General features: G+C 39.8%; 1 protein-coding gene across 1 annotated transcript; it reads right to left on the reverse strand.

Annotated features, from left to right (window-relative positions):
- Positions 1-1106: 1106 nt before the first annotated feature.
- NUP42 (nucleoporin 42) lies at positions 1107-18914 on the reverse strand. Its single transcript, NM_001266179.1, has 7 exons — positions 18701-18914; positions 15633-15861; positions 13841-13935; positions 6732-6808; positions 5883-5969; positions 2319-2403; positions 1107-1703 (listed from the first exon to the last, which is right to left on the reverse strand). Exons 1-7 carry the CDS (start codon positions 18819-18821, stop codon positions 1126-1128), a joined length of 1272 nt encoding a protein of 423 aa, NP_001253108.1. The 5' UTR covers positions 18822-18914; the 3' UTR covers positions 1107-1125.
- Positions 18915-19129: the final 215 nt, after the last annotated feature.

The following is a 19129-nucleotide window of genomic DNA, read 5'->3' on the forward strand; positions in this document are numbered from 1 at the left end:
ATACCTGCTTCAACTCGTGACAGGCCGTTAGTTTCTTGGATCATCCATACGTAAGATACAAATCTTACTCCCTCAATCTGAGGACACAGGGGATCCAAACACGCACGATAATTCTTTTTTTTTTGGGTTGGGGGGAGAGGGGACGGAGTATGGCTCTGTCACCCAGGCTGGAGTGCAGTGGCGTGATCTCAGCTCACTGCAACCTCTGCCTCCCGGGTTCAAGCCACCCCAGTAGCTGGGATTACAGGTGCCTGCCACCATGCCCAGCTTATTTTTTGTATTTTTAGTAGAGATAGGGTTTCATCATATTGGCCAGGCTGGTCTCGAACTCTCCTTACCTCAAGTGATCTATCTGCCCGCCTCAGCCTCCCAAAGTGCTGGGATTACCGGTGTGAGCTACCGTACCTGGCCATGCCTAAGAAGATCTAGAAACAGAAACTGGTAAATCCTGACCACACTACACACATTATTTACTCATATGAGATCACAATTTGTTTCTCTTACAACTCATCCATTTGACAGACTAATGTGGTGAATAAATAGAATTCTATAAAAGTGAGGCCAAAATAAAAAGCAGCCTAAGATTGTTGAAGAAAACTCAAATAGTGGTCCATGAGACTGCCAAAGTTGAGAGGCAGTCTCAAACTAATGGGGGGAAATGCCCCTATGGTTCTAAAAATAAAAGCTTGTCACTCTTTACAAACTGTGATTTATCTCTTTGAGAGAATCTTGAACATGAAGTCATGCTATTAATGTTTATTCTAACAGTAGGCTAAATATTTGAGCATATTCCCCCTAATAGTTCCAGAAATTATCTCCTTCCTAAAAAAAAAGTTTAAAACTTTAAATGGTGAGATAGTAAAGTGGTGTGGCATGAGAAAAGTACTTTATTCATGCAAAATTTTTCGGTTCCATTCAAAATTACAGTACAAAAAAATTCCCTTGCTTGCTGAGTTTTTGTTACTTTTTACTTAAATATTTAGACTTAAGAAAAAATAAAATTTAAAATCACTAATAATGGAAGCTTATATTCCTTATGAATACATGTATGCATATATGCACCTCTATATGAATCACTCAAAACAATTTCAAACATCATTCTTTTTTGTATTTAAAATTGCCCTTTTAAATATTTAGAAGTTCCAGAGGTGGAGGCTTTAATGGAATTTTTCCCAGAGTAAATTTCTTGGATTGAAATTGTTCCAGTTCTTCTACTGTTAGTTTATCTCTGGGTGTGAATAACACATTATCTGTTGCAAAGATGCTGCTTGAGGCTGAGAGAGAAGTGGATATGCTGCTATTTCCAAAAGTGTCACTGGATGGCTTAGAAAAAGCAGTGTGAGAATGTGAGCTCGGACTACCAAAACCAGCCACAGAACTGCCACCTCCAAAGGCTGGGGCCACTGGAGCTCTAATAGAACCTGTTGCCAAGGAAGTTGGAAGTCCTGAAAATCCAGGTGATCCAAAGCTGGAAGCTGCAGGGCTTTTGAATGAAAATGATGCAGCCGATGTAACTTCAGGTTTCCCAAATCCAAAAGCTGGAGCAGAAGTAGAGATAGCTGAACTGGTAGAGGCTGCAGCTCCAAATGCTGGGGAACTCCCAAAACCAGCAGGGCTTCCAGAAGAGGCAGCGGCAAATCCAGAGTTTGTTTTAAAACTAAAGTTCTGAGCATTATCACTGCTGCTGTTATTGACTGGAAAGCCTACAAAAAACAAAACAAAGCAGAAAAAAAATTTATTATAGTCAAAAAAATGTCACCATTATTTCCTTCCCCTATCTTTCTTTTTTATGTCATGTTTCAGTATTGAGAAGCTTACTGGAAGGATGAGATGAGAAAAGTAAAAATGAGAGGCTAGAACTACCCACTAAAGCCTGCTTCCTGCCTTTTCTGCTAACAATCCCATTTTCACCTTGATTGACCTTCACCCAAGGAGAAACCACAGGGACTAGAGAACAGACTTTCACTTTGGTTTCTACTTACCTCACCAGAGCTGCCACCTGAAGACAATGCTATGCTGTTAAACACAGTGACAAGAAAGTTCTCAAAGGTGCTGCTATCATAGCTATGTACTTCTACGAAACTCCTGAAAAACCATTCCTAAAATGGACTTCTAAAGCTTAAGTGTCTTTCAAAGAACATGCCCAATCTGGCCTCCATTTCACAAATGTCTAATGAGCCAAATGCTTTGAGGTTCTATGATGGAAGGTTGTAGAATTTATGAAGGTAATTTAAAATGGTGATTCAGGCTTATAATTTGAAACCTATAAAATCTACTTTTTCTAAATCAGTTAAGTCCTGTATTACTTTATCACTTACCTGGCGACACAAATGTTGCTGCTTGACTACTGCCAAATCCAAATGCAGGTGCTGCTTGATTTACACCATCCTTTACATCAGAGAGCTGGAAAAAAAAAAAGTGTGCAAATAATAAAGTGCTTGATGAATAATGCTCCAGTATCTTTTCTATACATTTTATGGACAAATTCAATTTTTTAAAATGTGCATTAAAGGCTGGGTGTGGTGGCTCACACCTGTAATCCTAGCACTTTGGGAGGCTGAGATGGTGAAGGGCTTGAGCCTATGAGTCTGGGATGAGCCTCAGCAACACAGTGAGACCCCCATCTCTACAAAAAATTAGCCAGTGGTCCCAGCGATTTGGGAACCTGAGGTGGGAGGATCACTTGAGCCTGGGAAAGCCTGGGTGACAAAGTAAGACTCTGACTCAAAAAAAGAACAGAAAAGAGAAGAAAAAAGTGCATTAAAAAAGGCAAAGTTAAATGCTTAACATGGAAAATGCCCATAATATGATGTTGAAAAGGATAAGATCTAATACTGTATAAACAGTATAATCACAACTAATAATATGAATATGCATAAAAAAATGTACATTAGTAAGTTAACAGTGATTGTCTCTGGCTGATGAATTACAGTTGATTTAAATTTTATTTATGCTTTTTTATACTTTCTAAATTCCTAAAATGAGCAGATATTATAATGAGAAAAATATTTTTAAATTTTTTTCAGTGTCTATAAGGTTAGATCTGCATTTATAGAGAAATCTAGATATTAGGTAAAAAGGACCTTTATAGAATACCCAGTCAACTTTAATACTCGAAATGAAGTAGATCCACTATTATATAATTAAAAGCTTATGACCAAATATCCATTAAACATTTCCCATTCCCTGAAAGTACTTTATGTTCTTGCTATTCTGTGCTCTAGAAATGTCTTTCATCTCTGCTTACTGAAATCTTAATCCTCCTTTCAAGGAACTTTGTACTTGCTCCTTCCTTCCAAGAAGACTTTCTTAATCATCCAAAGCAAACATAAGTGATTTCTTTCACTTGGAAGCCTCAAAAGCATTCTCTGGCCGGTGCAGTGGCTCACAACTGTAATCCCAGCACTTTGGGAAGCTGAGGCGGGTGGATCATGACATCAGGAGATTGAGAACATCCTGGCTAACACAGTGAAACCCCGTCTCTACTAAAAATACAAAAAATTAGCCAGGCATGGTGGCAGGTGCCTGTAGTCCCAGCTACTCGGGAGGCTGAGGCTGGAGAATGGCGTGAACCCCGGAGGCAGAGCTTGCAGTGAGCCGAGATTGCACCACTGCACTCCAGCCTGGGCGACAGAACGAGACTCTATCTCAAAAAAAAAAAAAAAAAATTTTTTTTTTTTTTTGAGACTGAAACCTCCACCTCCTGGGTTCAAGTGATTCTCCTGCCTCAGCCTCCTGAGTAGCTAAGATTACAGGCGTGCGCTACCATGCCTGGCTAATTTTTGTATTTTTAGTAGAGACCGGGTTTCACCACGTTGGTCAGGCTGGTCTTAAACTCCTGACCTCATAATCTGCCTGCCTCGGCCTCCCAAAGTGCTGGGATTACAGGCGTCAGCCACTGCGCCCAGCCCTCAAGAGCATTCTCTAAAGAATCAACTTTTTTTGAGGTATAGTCTAATACAATAAAATGCATCCATTTTTTGTATATATTTCAATGAGTTCTAACAAACTTGCAACCACCACAATCGAGATTCAAAACATTTTTGTTCCCTGAAAGTTCTTTTGTGTCCCTTTCCAGTCAACTCCCTCTCAACTCCTCGTCCCCGGCAACCACTCTATCTGCTTTCTATCACTACAAATGAGACTTGTCTTTTCCAGAGTTTCATACAAATGGCATCACATGGTCTACACTATTGGTTTTGTTTTTTGGTCTGGCTTCTCTTCCTCAGTGTAATATTCATTAACAGGCAGATGATAAATTATAATATATCCATACAATGGGTTACCATTCAGCATAAAGAAGGCATGAACTACTGATACATGTTAAGTCAGCTATGGGTGGGTTGTCCCACATCCTCACCTATGGGGGGGCCCTGGGCAGCTAGCAAAGAGCAGGGACCTTCCAGCCCTGAGGGAAGTTCCACAGTTCTTTGGACTCAGTTATCCTTTCTCCATCAGCTCTCATCCATGGTGATGGTGGCCCACCTCTCACACAAGGACAGACTACTTCCAAGAGGTCCCACTAAATTCAAATAGCATTACAACAACTAAAAGGTCAAAGAAATTAGCTTGCACAAGAGTCTAGTTATTCAGGAAGCACATATTTAAGAAAGGGGAGGGGTGTTGGGACTGTCAACCATTCACTAAGTGTAGGGACACAGTACTCTCATATCCTTTATACAGAGTAGAAACCATCTGAGAAATTGGAAATATTAAAATTATAAATGTGAATATCTTATTTTAAAATAAAATTCTTAAGAACTTTTTAATGGGTGTAGAAACATCATAACTTTATTTACAAGGATAATGAACTTGCTACAGTTAGGACCATAGATCTTTGGAGACACGTGGGTATATATCTTCCAAAGGCATTTCTGTTTAAGACAAGGAACATACTGTGTTCTTCAGTCACAAAATGATACATTACATTCTAAATGTGCATTCATATAATTGTTCAAAGTAATTTCTTTTTTTTTTTTTTTTTTTTTGAGACGGAGTCTCACTCTGTCGCCCAGGCTGGAGTGCAGTGGCACGATCTCGGCTCACTGCAAGCTCCGCCTCCCGGGTTCACGCCATTCTCCTGCCTCAGCCTCCCGAGTAGCTGGGACTACAGGCGCCCACAACCGCGCCCGGCTAATTTTTTGTATTTTTAGTAGAGACGGGGTTTCACCGTGGTCTCGATCTCCTGACCTTGTGATCCGCCCGCCTCGGCCTCCCAAAGCGCTGGGATTACAGGCGTGAGCCACCGCGCCCGGCCAATTTCTTTTTACATACAGATAACTTTAAATACTTGAATTTATATAAGTTTGCCATATTCAAAACTAGCACTACCAAAGTTAACAACTTTACCCTAAAAAGCTTTTAAAAGCATAACTGGCCGGGTGCGGTGGCTCACGCCTGTAATCCCAGCACTTTGGAAGGCCGAGGTGGGCAGATCACGAGGTCAGGAGATCGAGACCATACTGGCTAACATGGTGAAATCCCGGCTCTACTAAAAAATACAAAAAAGTAGCCAGGCGCGGTGGTGGGCGCCTGTAGTCCCAGCTACTCGGGAGGCTGAGGCAGGAGAATGGTGTGAACCCGGGAGGCGGAGCTTGCAGTGAGCCGAGATCACGCCACTGCACTTCAGCCTGGGCCACAGAGCCAGACTCCGTCTCAAAAAAAAAAAAAAAAAAAAAGCATAACTATTTCTGCTTTTCTGACCAAGGAACACAGAGAAAACTATTTCAAGACCTTGACTCTTAAGTGATGCTATTTTGGGAACGTGTATCATAATTCTTGACAGAAAATTTTTGTTTTGCTTTCCAAATCTAAAGTAAAATATTCTCTTCAAAAAAGCAATAGGTAAGACACTTCCCTCAAGAAAACTCTCCCATACTCACCAAAGCTACTTTAGTTGATATATTTAGACTTTTCAGTTCATTTACCCTGTTCCTCCATTGATTTATTAAATGTTGGACAGAATTTAGCTGAAAAGGGAAGACAGAAAAATAACAGTTCAATATTGTATGTTTAAGTTAGTTTCTTCAATAAAAACTTCACATATTTCTTTGCCAAAATCACGAAAGGTTTATGTAACAGTTTTATGGCCCATGACTTGCAAAATTTGCATTGACTTGGCCTGTTTGTCAAAGATATTCCAGCTCCAGTTCCCTCTCCCTGTTCAACTCCTTGTATCATCTGGTTAATATCACCAGCATCTGGCAGCATGTAGTTAGTTATATTTGGATGGGAGGTGAACACATGTACTAGTTGAAATGCATGATCATGACTGTAGAAACAGAAAAATACAGCATTTAAACTGCTTCCTTCAGGTACTCAACTTATTGTCAAGATTTTTATTTTTTTTTGATATCTGATATATGAAGATGTTAATCTGTATTACAGACTGTATCTTATTTAACTTTGTTTTTCTAGCATTCATCACTGGATCTGTACCTAACAGATGTTCAATAAATATCTGTCAAATGGTAAAACGGTTTCATTTCTGGGACTGACTGTTAGGTAATTTGTAATAAAAATAGTAATATTCCTAATTATTAAAGTAAAAATATACTATCGTTTTAATAACCAACCAATTTAAATGAAAATAATATAGAAAAGAAAAATAGCCTTCTCCTGAAAAAAGATCATAGACCTCATCGGTTTTGCCAAAATACAAGCCACAATAAAGAAAGCAGTAATTAACAGCTCATCTGTTATTGCAGTAGATTAATAGGAAACAAACTTACATAACTCTGTAAGTTATTGCTGGTTAAGAAGTTATGGTATTCAAGTCTCAATTCCTCTGGTGAAATGTCTGTAAAACCTGAAGTGAGGAATCAATTGGAATCTTTAAAATAAATGCCAATAATTTTGATAGTAAAGCTACAGGTGCTAAACAAGAAAATATCTAATGTTGATTAGAAAATTTTCATAATCATAAGGAAGAAACTTAAAGCCTACACTCTACTTAATGTTTAATAAAATGTAAAATTACAGTAAAATATAGTTGGTTATTTTGATCTTTAAATGGGGAAGAATTTTCTAAAGATAGGTGGGGTAGAATGAACAACAAACACAAGAGAAAGATTTGACTACACTTATATTCAAACTTATATTTTAAAAAATCTGCCAGAAACTATACTAAGCAAAATTACAAGGCAAATTGTACACTAGGAAAATTGCAATTTTAACATGTATGACAAGAGAAGAACTAATGCCCTAATGTATAAATAGCTCTTACAAATAAATGAGAAAAGTAAATGAATTTGGGCAAAGATAATGAACAGGCAATTCACACACAAAAAAATCAAATAGTAAATAAATGAAAGTTAAATGCAACTTAAAATATAGATAAAATGCTTTACTTATCAGACTGGCAGAAATTTTAAAAGCTGGTATTTACTGTTGTTCCAAATGTGGTGAAATGTATCATTTCCTAAATTACTGTTAAGGGAATTAAAATGGTACAAGTTTTCTGGGAGGGATAATTATTAATAAGCATCACAAGCCTGAAAAACATTCATATCCTGTGACTTATAATACAATTTACAGGATTTAACCTTGGGAAATAGTTATATATGTAAACAAAGGTCACTATGTATAGGGGTGCTCATTCTAATATTTTTAGTACCAGAAACAAACTGAAAGCAAAAATTAGAATATAAAACTAGGGCCAGGTGCGGTAGCTCATACCTGTAGTCCTAGCACTTTGGGAGGCTGAGGCAGATGGATCACGAGGTCAGGAGATCGAGACCATCCTGGCTAACATGGTGAAACCCTGTCTCTACTAAAAATACAAAACATTAGCTGGGCGTGGTGGCATGCGCCTGTAATCCCAGCTACTCGGGAGGCTGAGGCAGGAGAATTGTTTGAACCTGGGAGGCAGAGGTGGCAGTCAGCTGAGATTGCGCCACTGCACTCCAGCCTGGGCGACAAAGCGAGACTCTGCCTCAAAAATAAATAAATAAATAAAACTAGATTACAGCTGGGCACAGTGGCTCATGCCTGTAGTCCCAGCACTTTGGGAGACCAAGGCCGGTGGATCACCTGAGGCCAGGAGCTCAAGACCAGTCTGGCCAACATGGCGAAACCCTGTTTCTACTAAAAATACAAAAATTAGTTAGGCGTGTTGGCATATGCCTATAATCCGAGCGACTCAGGAGACTGAGGCTGGAGAATCACTTGAACCCAGAAGGCGGAGGCTGTAGTGAGCTGAGATTGCGCCACTGCACTCCAGCCTGGGCAACAAGAGCGAAACTCTATCTCAAAAAAACAAAACAAAACAAAGAAAAACTAGATTACGATCCTAATTATATATATGTATATGTATATATGTATAGGTATACATATATACACACATAGAACAACTTGTACATCCCTGTACAAGTGGACCCTTGCAGTTCTGCTCAAGAGCCAACTGTACACAAAGCTGTACAGGGCCCACTTGTACAGGGATTTTCTTCTGCCTCTGCCACTCCTGAGACAGCGAGACCAAACCCACCTAGCCCTGTGCTACTCAACTTAAAGACAACAAGGATGAAGACTTTTATGATGATCCACTTCCACTATGTGAAGAATATGTTTTCTTTTCCTTATGATTTTCTATTTTTTTTTTTTTTTGAGACGAAGTCTTGCTCTGTTGCCCAAGCTGGAGTGCAGTGGCGTGATCTCGGTTTACTGCAACCTCTGCCTCCCAGGTTCAGGCAATTCTCCTGCCGTGGCCTCCCCAGTAGCTGGGATTATAGGCATACACGACCAAACCCGGCTAATTGTTTTTGTATCTTTAGTAGAGATGGGGTTTCACCACATTGGTGAGGTTGGTCTCGAACTCCTGACCTTGTGATCCGCCCACCTCGGCCTCCCAAAGTGCTGGGATTACAGGCGTGAGCCACCGCGCCTGACCCCTTATGATTTTCTTAACATTTTCTTTTCTCTTACAGTAGGTTATTAGTAGTTAAGCTTTTGGGGAATCAAAGCTTATATGTGGATTTTTGACTGCACAGAGGATCAGTGCCCCTAAACTCTATGTTGTTCAAGGGTCAATTGTATACATAAACAAGAAATATGTTTGTGTGTGTATGTTTTGAAAGAAATATACTAAAATGTAGTAGTTATCTCTGTGATAACAGGTTATTTTTATTTTATTTATATATTTCTGTACTTTCCAAGTTTTCTAAAGCAAAAGGTGTAACCGGTTTTTTTTTTTTTATTTTTGAGACAGGGTCTCATTCCTGTCACTCAGGCTGGAGTGCAGTGGCTCATTGCCGCCTTAACTTCCTGGGCTCAAGTGATCCTCCCATCTCAGCCTCCTGGGTAGCTGGGACTATAGGAATGTGCTACCACACCCTGGTAGAGCCACGGTTTCGCTATGTTGCCCAGGTTGGTCTCAAACTCTTGGGCTCAAGTGATCCACCTGCCTCAGCCTCCCAAAGTGCTAGGATTACAAGCATGAGCCACCACATCTGGTCCAAAAGCTGTAACTTTATAATTGGGCAAACTACTAAGAAAGGCAAAAAATGTTCAAGATATTTTCTACAAAAAATTCCTTGTAACCCAGTTATTATTAACTCGAAGGACACCTGCTTCAGAATAAAGGAAAGATTAAATGTTCAAAGCAGAACCCTGGATTCCTTCTAATGACTTGTCTTCCCCATCTTTACTGACGCCTCAAGCCAAAAAACCCTAGGAATCACCTTGGATTTCTCTTTCCCTATATCTAATTAATCAGTATCCTGCCAGTTCAAGCTCCAACAGAACCCAAATATGACCAATTCTGTCTTCACTGCTATGAACTCTAGTCACAAGCAGCAACGTCTTCTGTCTCCCTATCTCTACTTTTGCCTCTGCTCCCAACAGACCTTTTTTATCCCCCCTCACACACATGTTGAGTTAGCTTTTCCTAATCAGATCACGTCCCTCTTTTGCTTAAAGTTCTTCATGGCTGCCTGCCCAGTGCAATTAGGCCCAACATGATCTGGCCCCTGGCTATCTCTCTGGCCTTACTGTCATATTACTTTCCCTTGTTTACTCTCCTCCAGTAATTCAGGCCTCACTAGTCTGTAAACACTGCCAACCTTGTTCTTACCTCAGGGCCTTTGCAATAGCTAGTCCTACTGCCAGGAATGTTTTCCCCCAAATCTTCCCGTAACTGATACCCTCTCTTTATGCAGGACTCATTCCCAATACTGCCTCCCAGGAATAGATAACCACTCTATCTAAAGGAACATTGTTCCCCTAATTGCCTCCTATTCCTTCCAGCCAAGCTCAACCAGAATTCCTCATCTGAACCACAGAACACAGAAAACGATTTGAGTGACAATTTTCTCAAGTCTCGTAAAATGGGGCAAAAGTAGTATCATTCTATTATAGCTGCATAGAAAAAGTTAATTTATTAATACAATGGATTAATTCTACATGCATGATAAACCAGTGGATTTTAATATAATACCACAAAAGGATAGAAGTACGCAAACTTTTGGTCTCAGGACTCCTTTACATTCTTAAAAATCATTAAGGACCCCAAAGAATGTTTGTTTACATGGGTTACTTACATTGATAATTACCACATTTGAAATGAAAACTGAGAAACTTAGTATTAATTTATTTAAAAGAAACCAATTACCTATCTACATAAATGAAAAAGCTATTTTCCAAAACAAAAAATGAAAATTTAGTAAGATTAATAGCCTTGCTTTATGTTTATACATCTCTTAATGTTTGGCTTAATAGAAGGCTGCTGGATTCTTATATATGTTTCTGCATTCATTCTGTTGCAATATGTTGTTCTGACTGAAGTGTATGCAGAAAACGGGCACTCACACAGACACGTATTGGAAAAGGAAGACTTAAATGGCTTTTTCAAGTAACTGTGGACATTTTTCTTTGATACTACACCAAAACTTGACAAGTGGTAGTTTCTTAAAAGTTAATTATAACACAGACTCAAGCCATACTAATGAACTTTTTGTGGTATTATATTAAAATCCACTGGTTTATCATGCATGTAGAATGGACTTTCAGCCATGCATAATTTTGTAATATCACACCTAAGTCATTTTAAAAATGCCAGTTCACCGAGTTATGCAGAACTTCCCAAACATTGGCATGTTATTATACAACATAAAATTTTTTTTTTTTTTTTTTTTTTGAGACAGTCTCGCTCTGTCACCCAGGCTGGAGTGCAGTGGCACAATCTCGGCTCACTGCAAGCTCCGCCTCCCAGGTTCACACTATTCTCCTGCCTCAGCCTCCCGAGTAGCTGGGACTACAGGTGCCCGCCACAACATCTGGCTAATTTTTTGTATTTTTTAGTAGAGACGGGGTTTCACTGTGTTAGCCAGGATGGTCTCCATCTCCTGACCTCATGATCCGCCCACTTCGGCCTCCCAAAGTGCTGGGATTACAGGTGTGAGCGACCACGCACGGCCATAAAATTTTTTTAAAGAGACAGGGTCTCACTCTGTCACCCAGGCTGGAGTGTGGAGGCACCATCAGAACTCATCATAACTTTGAACTCTTGAACTCAAGTGATTCCCCCCCACCTCAGCCTCCAGAGTAGCTAAGACTCTTGGCATATGCCATCATACTCAGGCTAATTTTTCTATTTTTTGTAGAGACAGGGTCTTGTTATGTTTTCCGGGGGGTGTCTCAAACTCCTGGCTTCAAGCCATCCTCCTACCTCAGCCTCTAAAAGCACTGGGATGACAGGCATGAGCTGCTGTGTGTGGCCCTCACATTTGTGAATGTTGCCATCCATTTCATCAGAGGAGATTTTTAAGTATTGAGAAGTCATCATGTTCATGATGACAAAAAAGTTTTCCGTAATTCCAATTTTTGCTTGAAAGTTTTAATTTTTTTCTTTGGCAATAAACACTATCAACTGTTTTCTTCTAAATAACCATAGTTGTCATTCCTTTCAAATAAATATTGTCTTTGAAAAAAGTGGCTAGCTCAGTCCAACATGAACAATCACACAAGATAACCATCACACTTGGGCATGGGGCAGACACACTTTGTATGTGCTCCCCATTTTGTCACACAGAATACTAAAAAGGTGTGTACTCAGGGTCAAGGGTTAACAAAATTAATAATTTTTATGTCTTCATAAAGGAAGTTCTTAAGTTCAAATGGCATTAAACTTTTTTTTATTGTGACATCTACTAGTAATTTATTGCCTCTGCCTTGATTCATGCTAAGATACAAGTAGTTCTACTCATCAATGCTTTTGCACCAACAGTGCAAATGTCACCACAGTGAAAAATGGCAATTAATCACTTCGTATTATTAGAAAATATTTTTGAACTTAGGCAACTCCTAAAAGGGCCTCACGGATAAAGTTGCCAGATTCAGCAAATAAAAATACAGGATGCCCAGTTAAATTTGAATTTCAGATATACAATAAATACTTTTTTTAGTATAATGTGCCTCAAATATTACATGGGATGTACACATATTAAAAATACTGTTTGTTTATCTGAAATTTAAATATAACTGGATGTCCCATATTTTATCTGGCAACTTTATTCAGGAATCCACATTTTGAGAACCACTGCTTTAGGGCAACAGGCATTAGGTTCAATTTGGAATGGATTAATACTCAAGTACTAATACTTAAGCTGATTAAGGGCTTAATACTTTGTTGTTTCTCTATAGAAAATATCATCTGAAATCATCTTAGTTTATTTGCAGCACTTATTGTCTTCCTCCCTCAAGAATGTAAGATTCATAAGGAAGGGATCTTGTCTGTCTTGCTCATCACTATATTCCTAGCACTTAGCACAAAAGAAATTCAGTAAATATTTGTCAAATGGACAAGTAAATAAATAACTAAGAAGCGTTGCAATGCAAATGCTCACAGAAAATGAGCAACTAGAACTGAGACAGAGGAAAGATCCCAAGGTTCTGCGATATTGATTGCAAGGGCTCCCATCTGCAAGATACGCACTGTTTCCTCAAAAGGATGGAGGCCCAGGAACACCTAGAGTGGGCTTGGAAAAGCCTGGTGGTGTAGGTTTCAGCCCAGAAAGGGCTTAGGGACTATGGACAAAAAAAAAAAAAAAAGAGAGAAGAATATTCTAAAGCAAATGCTATTTCAGGCCCCAGGCCAGGTGTGGTGGCTCACATCTGTAATCCCAGCACTTTGGGAGGCCATGGCGGGCAGATCACCTGAGGTCAGGAGTTCGAGACCAGCCTGGCTAACATGGCAAAACCCCGTCTCTACTAAAAGTACAAAAATTAGCCGGGTGTGGTGGCGGGCACCTGTAATCCCAGCTATTCAGGAGGCTGAGGCAGGAGAATCACTTGAACCTGGGAGGCAGAGGTCACAGTGAGCCGAGATCGCAATGCACTCCAGCCTGGGGGACAAGAGTGAAACTCCGTCTAAAAAAAAAAAAAAAAAAAAAGTTGCTGTCCCTGTAGCCCAGCTAAGCCTCCTCACATCTAAATATTATCTCCAGAACGGGTCTCCACACAACTATTCTTAGAAGGAAAGATAGGGAAGAAAGAACAGAACCAGGCAGCCAAGGCCTCAATGACAGGCAGGATGTGACTCTTCTATTCACTACAGGAAGCTAAGAGGTTCCAAAGTTGTATATACAGGGAATCAAGAATGTAGACTCTCTTCCTGGGCTTTATTTAAATGTTTTCTCCCAAGAACTACATGTCTTAAAATACTATATTCTCCAACCTTAATCTCTAAATTATGAAGTTTGGCTAGAATACTCAAATACTTTAAACAATGTCCAAACTCTCCTAGTTGTAGCTAAGTTGGTGGTTGATTTCTTTATTTGGCATTCTTTTGGTTTTAGAAAATAATAGTTTTAGAACATATTTTTTAAATGCACAATTTTTCAGTTACCTGAAATATTAGGTTTCTTTTTCACTGGTGAATAAACAGAAAACATCCACTGCCCTGATGATTCCCAAACCTCCATATCTTTTACAATTCCTTCCCTGCAAAAAGAAAAAAAAAACAAAAAAGAGTAAAGGATCTTCTTAGCTGCTTGGTAAAATTTATTGTTAATGGTTTTCCACAACTGAAAATTTAAATTCTAGTAAATACATAGTTCAAAATGTTTTCCATTATATTTTCTGAAGAGTGTTCTTTAAAGCACAAGTTTATAGAAGTGTGAACTATATGGTTACAAATGGTATTATAATGTCAGAGAAGTTAATGAGTTTGATTTTCCAATACACTGACCCATTAACCAATATACTTACATAAATACTATCACAGATACCATACTTTTTTTAGGAATTAAAATCTAAAATAGTAACTTTAATCTTTCTTTGTTAATTATCACAAACATCAATAATCATTTAACTGGGAAGAACAAAGTACCACTTACGTGATACAGAATCATAATATTTTAAAGGTGGGTTATAGGACTTCAGAGATCATTTTATCTAATTCTCGCATTTTGCAACAGGGGAAACAGACCCACATCCATACAACTAATCTGTGGTAATGCCATGGGTAGATTCGGCTGTAAATTAGTTTCTTCCTACTTAGACTATGTCAATAAAAGGAGAATTATCACAGAGAAAACTGTATTAAATTTAGGACTGTAACAAATGCAGAAAGTAAGGTTTTGTTTGTTCATTTACTTAAAAAAAAATCAGCTGTATATGGTACATGGCTCAAAATATCTACAACTGGTTCTGATTTAATTAGGAGAAGTAAAAGACTAACCAGTTACATTTAAATTCCATCCTGGTCACCATGAGTTGAGGGAACATTACAGATAGCCAAGCATTGTTTTGACACCAGCCATAAATTTTACCGTAAATATTCTCAAGAAATGTCATATATCTACCTCACAATAAATGTAGGAAATCAAATGAGATCAGTTTGAATAGGATAATCCAAGTAAAAGTTTTAGAAATAAATAAGATATGTGACTGGGTATGGTGGCTCATGCCTATAATCCCAGCACTTTGGGAGGCTGAGGCAGGCAGATCACTTGAGGTCAAGAGTTCAAGACCAACCTGGCCAACATGGTGAAACCCCATCTCTACTAAAAACACAAAACATGAGCTGGCGTGGTGTCAGGCACCTGTAATACCAGCTACTTGGGAGGCTGAGGCAGGAGAATGGCTTGAGCCTGGAAGGTGGAGGCTGCAACAAGCTGAGATTGCACCACTGCACTCTAGCCTGGGCAACAGAGCGAGACTCCATCTCTAAATAAATAAATAGAGAGAGAGAGACAGAGATGGTATAAGTGACCTCCAAGTTTACAAGTTGTTCTAAATTACATCACACTTTGTAAAGGACTTGTAAGTTAGAATGAACTTAAGGAGGACTAATCTTAGAAAGATATTCACAATATAGTGTTATCAACACAAAGTGGAAAAAGCATAATTATCCCTAGGAAGGCACTCTACTATTATAGAAAGATAATATATTTTTAAGTGAAATAAAGTTTAGGATAATACATAGCAAAAGAGTGGCTATCTATGAGTGATAGGATTGTGGGTGACTTTTTTTTGCTTACTCTGATTTAAAAATAATGCATTATTTCTTTTTTAAAGAAAATATTGTATTATGAAAAGATGTTACAAAAAAAGAGAAAACAAAATACAAAGATTGTAGGTGCTTTTGAAAAAACATAAGCAAATGGATAGTAATTTTCCTGAAAGCTTTCACTTACAGAAGTTTCTTTTCATCTTTCTGCTCATCAGGACTAAGTGAACCAAATGGGTTCTCAGACAATCCAAAGCCTTCTTTCCTGTTAGTTGAAGCTCCAGAATCAAAAGAACCGAAAGATGGCTTTTCTTGATCTCTGCTGCCCCCCCATGGTGTGGATTTGGAGAAACTGGATGGCTGGATGACATTGGAGTATCTCTGGCTAGTGGTATTCCATCCACGTCTATTATTACCTAAAATAAACAATAAAACAAAATAATTTTGCTAGCAACTTTTCTTTTTATTTTATTTCTTTTTAATTGAGATAGGGTCTCACTCTGTTGCCCAGGATGGAGGACAGTGGCATGATCTTGGCTCACTGTAACCTCAACCTCCCAGGCTCAATCCTCCCACCTCAGCCTCCTGAGTAGCTGGGACCACAGGCGTTTTTTGCACACCACCATGTCTGGCTAATTGTTGTACTTTTTGTAGAGACAGGGTCTTGCCATATTGCGTGGGCTGGTCTCGAACTCCTGGGCTCAAGCAATCCAGCCGCCTTGGCCTCCCAAAGTGCTGGGATTACAGGCATGAGCTACTGTGTCCAGCAACTGTTCTTTTAAATCTCAAAAATCTTTGTATCTTAGTATGTCTAGACATCATAGAAAGATTCAACAAGCACTACATTTAAACTCATTTTAAATGACAATCTCTTCATTTTTTATTTACAGACAGTAGTTAGGTTGTAATATCAACAAATCATATAGTGGCCAATTGCATTTCTGTTTGAGATTCAGAAGAAAATAATATAGAAAAATAGTGATATTTTACTAAATTCAGCTGACAAAGCTTATTAAATAAACAACTGCTTGATAGTCGAGTTGACAGAAGGCATGCATCATAAATCATAAACTCCTTCAGGATAAAAACTTGTGTTTTTATCATTCTTTGCTCCCCCACCAGGTCCTATATTGTAGTAAAGGCTGAAAAATGGACATTGAATTAGTTTCTTGAATATGAAAGATTAGATTCTACCCTCTGTTTTTGGACAGATGCTTAAGTCTATTTGATGCAGTCTTTTCTCCGGGCAAGCACCTACACACCTATTTTCACGGAGAGATTATACATGGTATTTACATGTGAACAAAATGCATGTAGTTCCTCTATGAGTAGCTTTCCAATATTTCATAAATATCAAAATGAAGATTATCTCCTCTGTTTACATATTGGTTTTGTTTTTTAAAATCACTTTAGCAATCTCATTTACTCATCACTTCCTTGTTGGGGCCAAGATTAAGGTAATTCATCTTGTTTCTGACTGAATTAGGAGATAAGCCATTAAATATATCAAAAGTTGGAATGACAAACATGCCCAGTTGTGAAAGTTCATCCTGCAACTCTAAACTACCCTAATAATAACAACAACAACAAAAAAGTGGAGATTGCTAGACCAGATCCTTCAAGTAGGAGTTAATGGTATCTTCTTCTAAAATTCCAAATTTCACTGGGGTATGATATAACTGAAGAAACTCACTTCCTCCTTTTTTTAATTTTTTTTTTAAATATTGCTTTTGGTCTTCATACTTAAAATTCTAGAAACATTCATTTGTTTCTGGGAGCTAAATACAAAGTTTGTCTGCTAAATTTTGTTTACACTCACATTCTTCAGACCTGAGTCCTAATTTTTGGTTTGAAATATTTCACTAGATTAATTGTGGATGAAATAAAAGGACTGTCTTCCCTTAAGTGGGATCAGACGTGAAACCATCAAGCAATACAAGGTTTAAAGGTTAGACGTAGCCTGCCGCGGTCACTCACGCCTGTAATCCCAGCACTTTGAAAGACCGAAGCGGGCGGATCACCTGAGGTCACGAGTTCAAGACCGGTCTGGCCAACATGGCGAAATCCTGTCTCTACTAAAAATACAAAACTTTTCAAGGGCATGGTGGCGGGCACCCGTAATTCCAGCTACTCGGGAGGTTGAGGCGTGGGAATCGCTTGAGCCTGGGAGGTGGAGGTCGCAGTGAGCTGCCTGAGAGAGCAAGAGGCTGTCTCAAAATATCACATCACACCACACCACATCACATCACATGAAGAGCCCTAAAGGAGGGGAAGGAAGGGAGGCAGCACCTAATTATTAACCCGATCTTTAAAATCTTGTGTTGTTCTAAGGTTTCACGTCTAATCTCTCCTTTCCTTTAAGATAAAAAGCTTTGACAATGATCTAGGCCCAGGGATTAGATTAACGAGGCCCCCACATCCCCTTTCCTCATCTCCCGGAGAGTTACTGGACTTCCCACCTTCCCAATTTCACCCCAAATTTATGAGCAGGTGCATTTTTTCTGCGGTATGGCTCTATAGGTTTTATTAGATTTTCTTTTCTTTTCTTTTTTTTTTTTTGAGACAGAATCTCGCTCTGTCGCCCAGACTGGAGTTGGGTGGCGCGATCTTGGCTCACAGCCACCTTCACCTCCCGGGTTCAAGCGATTCTCCTGCCTCAGCCTCCTGAGTAGGTGGGATTACAGGCGCGCGCCACCACGCCCGGCTAATTTTTTTTTTGGTATTTTTAGTAGAGACGGGGGTTTCACCATGTTGGTCAGGCTGGTCTCGAACTCCTGACCTCGTGATCCGCCCGCCTCGGCCTGCCAAAGTGCTGGGATTACAGGCGTAAGCCACCGCACCTGGCCGGTTTTATTAGATTTTCAAAGAAGTCCACGACTTATCCCAAATGAAGTCCTGATTCTGACCCAAGCTGCTAGCCTCACCCTCGAAAAAACAACTTAGTAATAATTATATTCAATTACGGCATTTACCTACAAGATAGTTTCGATACTTAATTCCGATTTAAAAACTCAGTTTCGCAAAAGCATCCAGGCCCAAACCCAGGTCCTCTGAAGCTCAATAGAAACGGACCCCATGAATAATATGTAGATAAAACCCTCGGTTTAAAAACGTTGTGCAGGGCCCATTGGGGCCGGCAAGGCAGCGATGCGGGCACGTTGGGGTCACCAGCACTGGGACACAAGTGGGACGTCCGGTCCCCGCCAGCCGGCCCTTCACGGCTCGGTTACCGCGGAGGATGCAGAGGACATTCACCTGAAGACTGCTGCTGCGGTTGCTGCCGTCCTCCTCCTGCACCCCTGGCACCAGGATGTTCGTTCCAGCACCGATCTCCAAAGCGGCACCGGCCTTGAAGGAAGAATTGACAAATGGCCATTGCAACTGCGCTGCCGACGGAGGGGTCTTCGGTCGGCACCGGTGGATGCCAGTTACTGGGCAGAGAGCCCCAGGCAACTTCCGCGCCCGGCCGGGCTACTGTGACGTCATCTTCTCGCGCCGGGGGAACCTGTCTCACCCCCCCAGTGCCATGAGACGCGTGGACTTGAGCCAATAAGATTTGAGAAGAGCGGACCGCTCTGACGCTTGAGTGTGTCCTGGGAAGGCGGGATGCTTGAACGGTTACGTGAAGACCGGAGGCGCGTTTGACCCCGGTGCAGGGCCTCGGACTACAGGAAGGCTTGAGGC

This window comes from Macaca mulatta, chromosome 3, assembly GCF_049350105.2.
Source record: "Macaca mulatta isolate MMU2019108-1 chromosome 3, T2T-MMU8v2.0, whole genome shotgun sequence".
Taxonomy (NCBI): domain Eukaryota; kingdom Metazoa; phylum Chordata; class Mammalia; order Primates; family Cercopithecidae; genus Macaca; species Macaca mulatta.

Bases quoted from the DNA above. Each gene is read 5' to 3' on its own strand.
- NUP42 (NM_001266179.1), bottom strand. From the start codon at position 18,821: ATGGCCATTTGTCAATTCTTCCTTCAAGGCCGGTGCCGCTTTGGAGAT. The intron at 6,809-13,840 runs GTAACTGAAAAA...TCCTCACTTCAG, and splicing joins AAAGAAACCTAATATTTCAG to GTTTTACAGACATTTCACCA. The intron at 2,404-5,882 runs GTGAGTATGGGA...TTTTTTTTCCAG, and splicing joins TATCAACTAAAGTAGCTTTG to CTCTCTGATGTAAAGGATGG.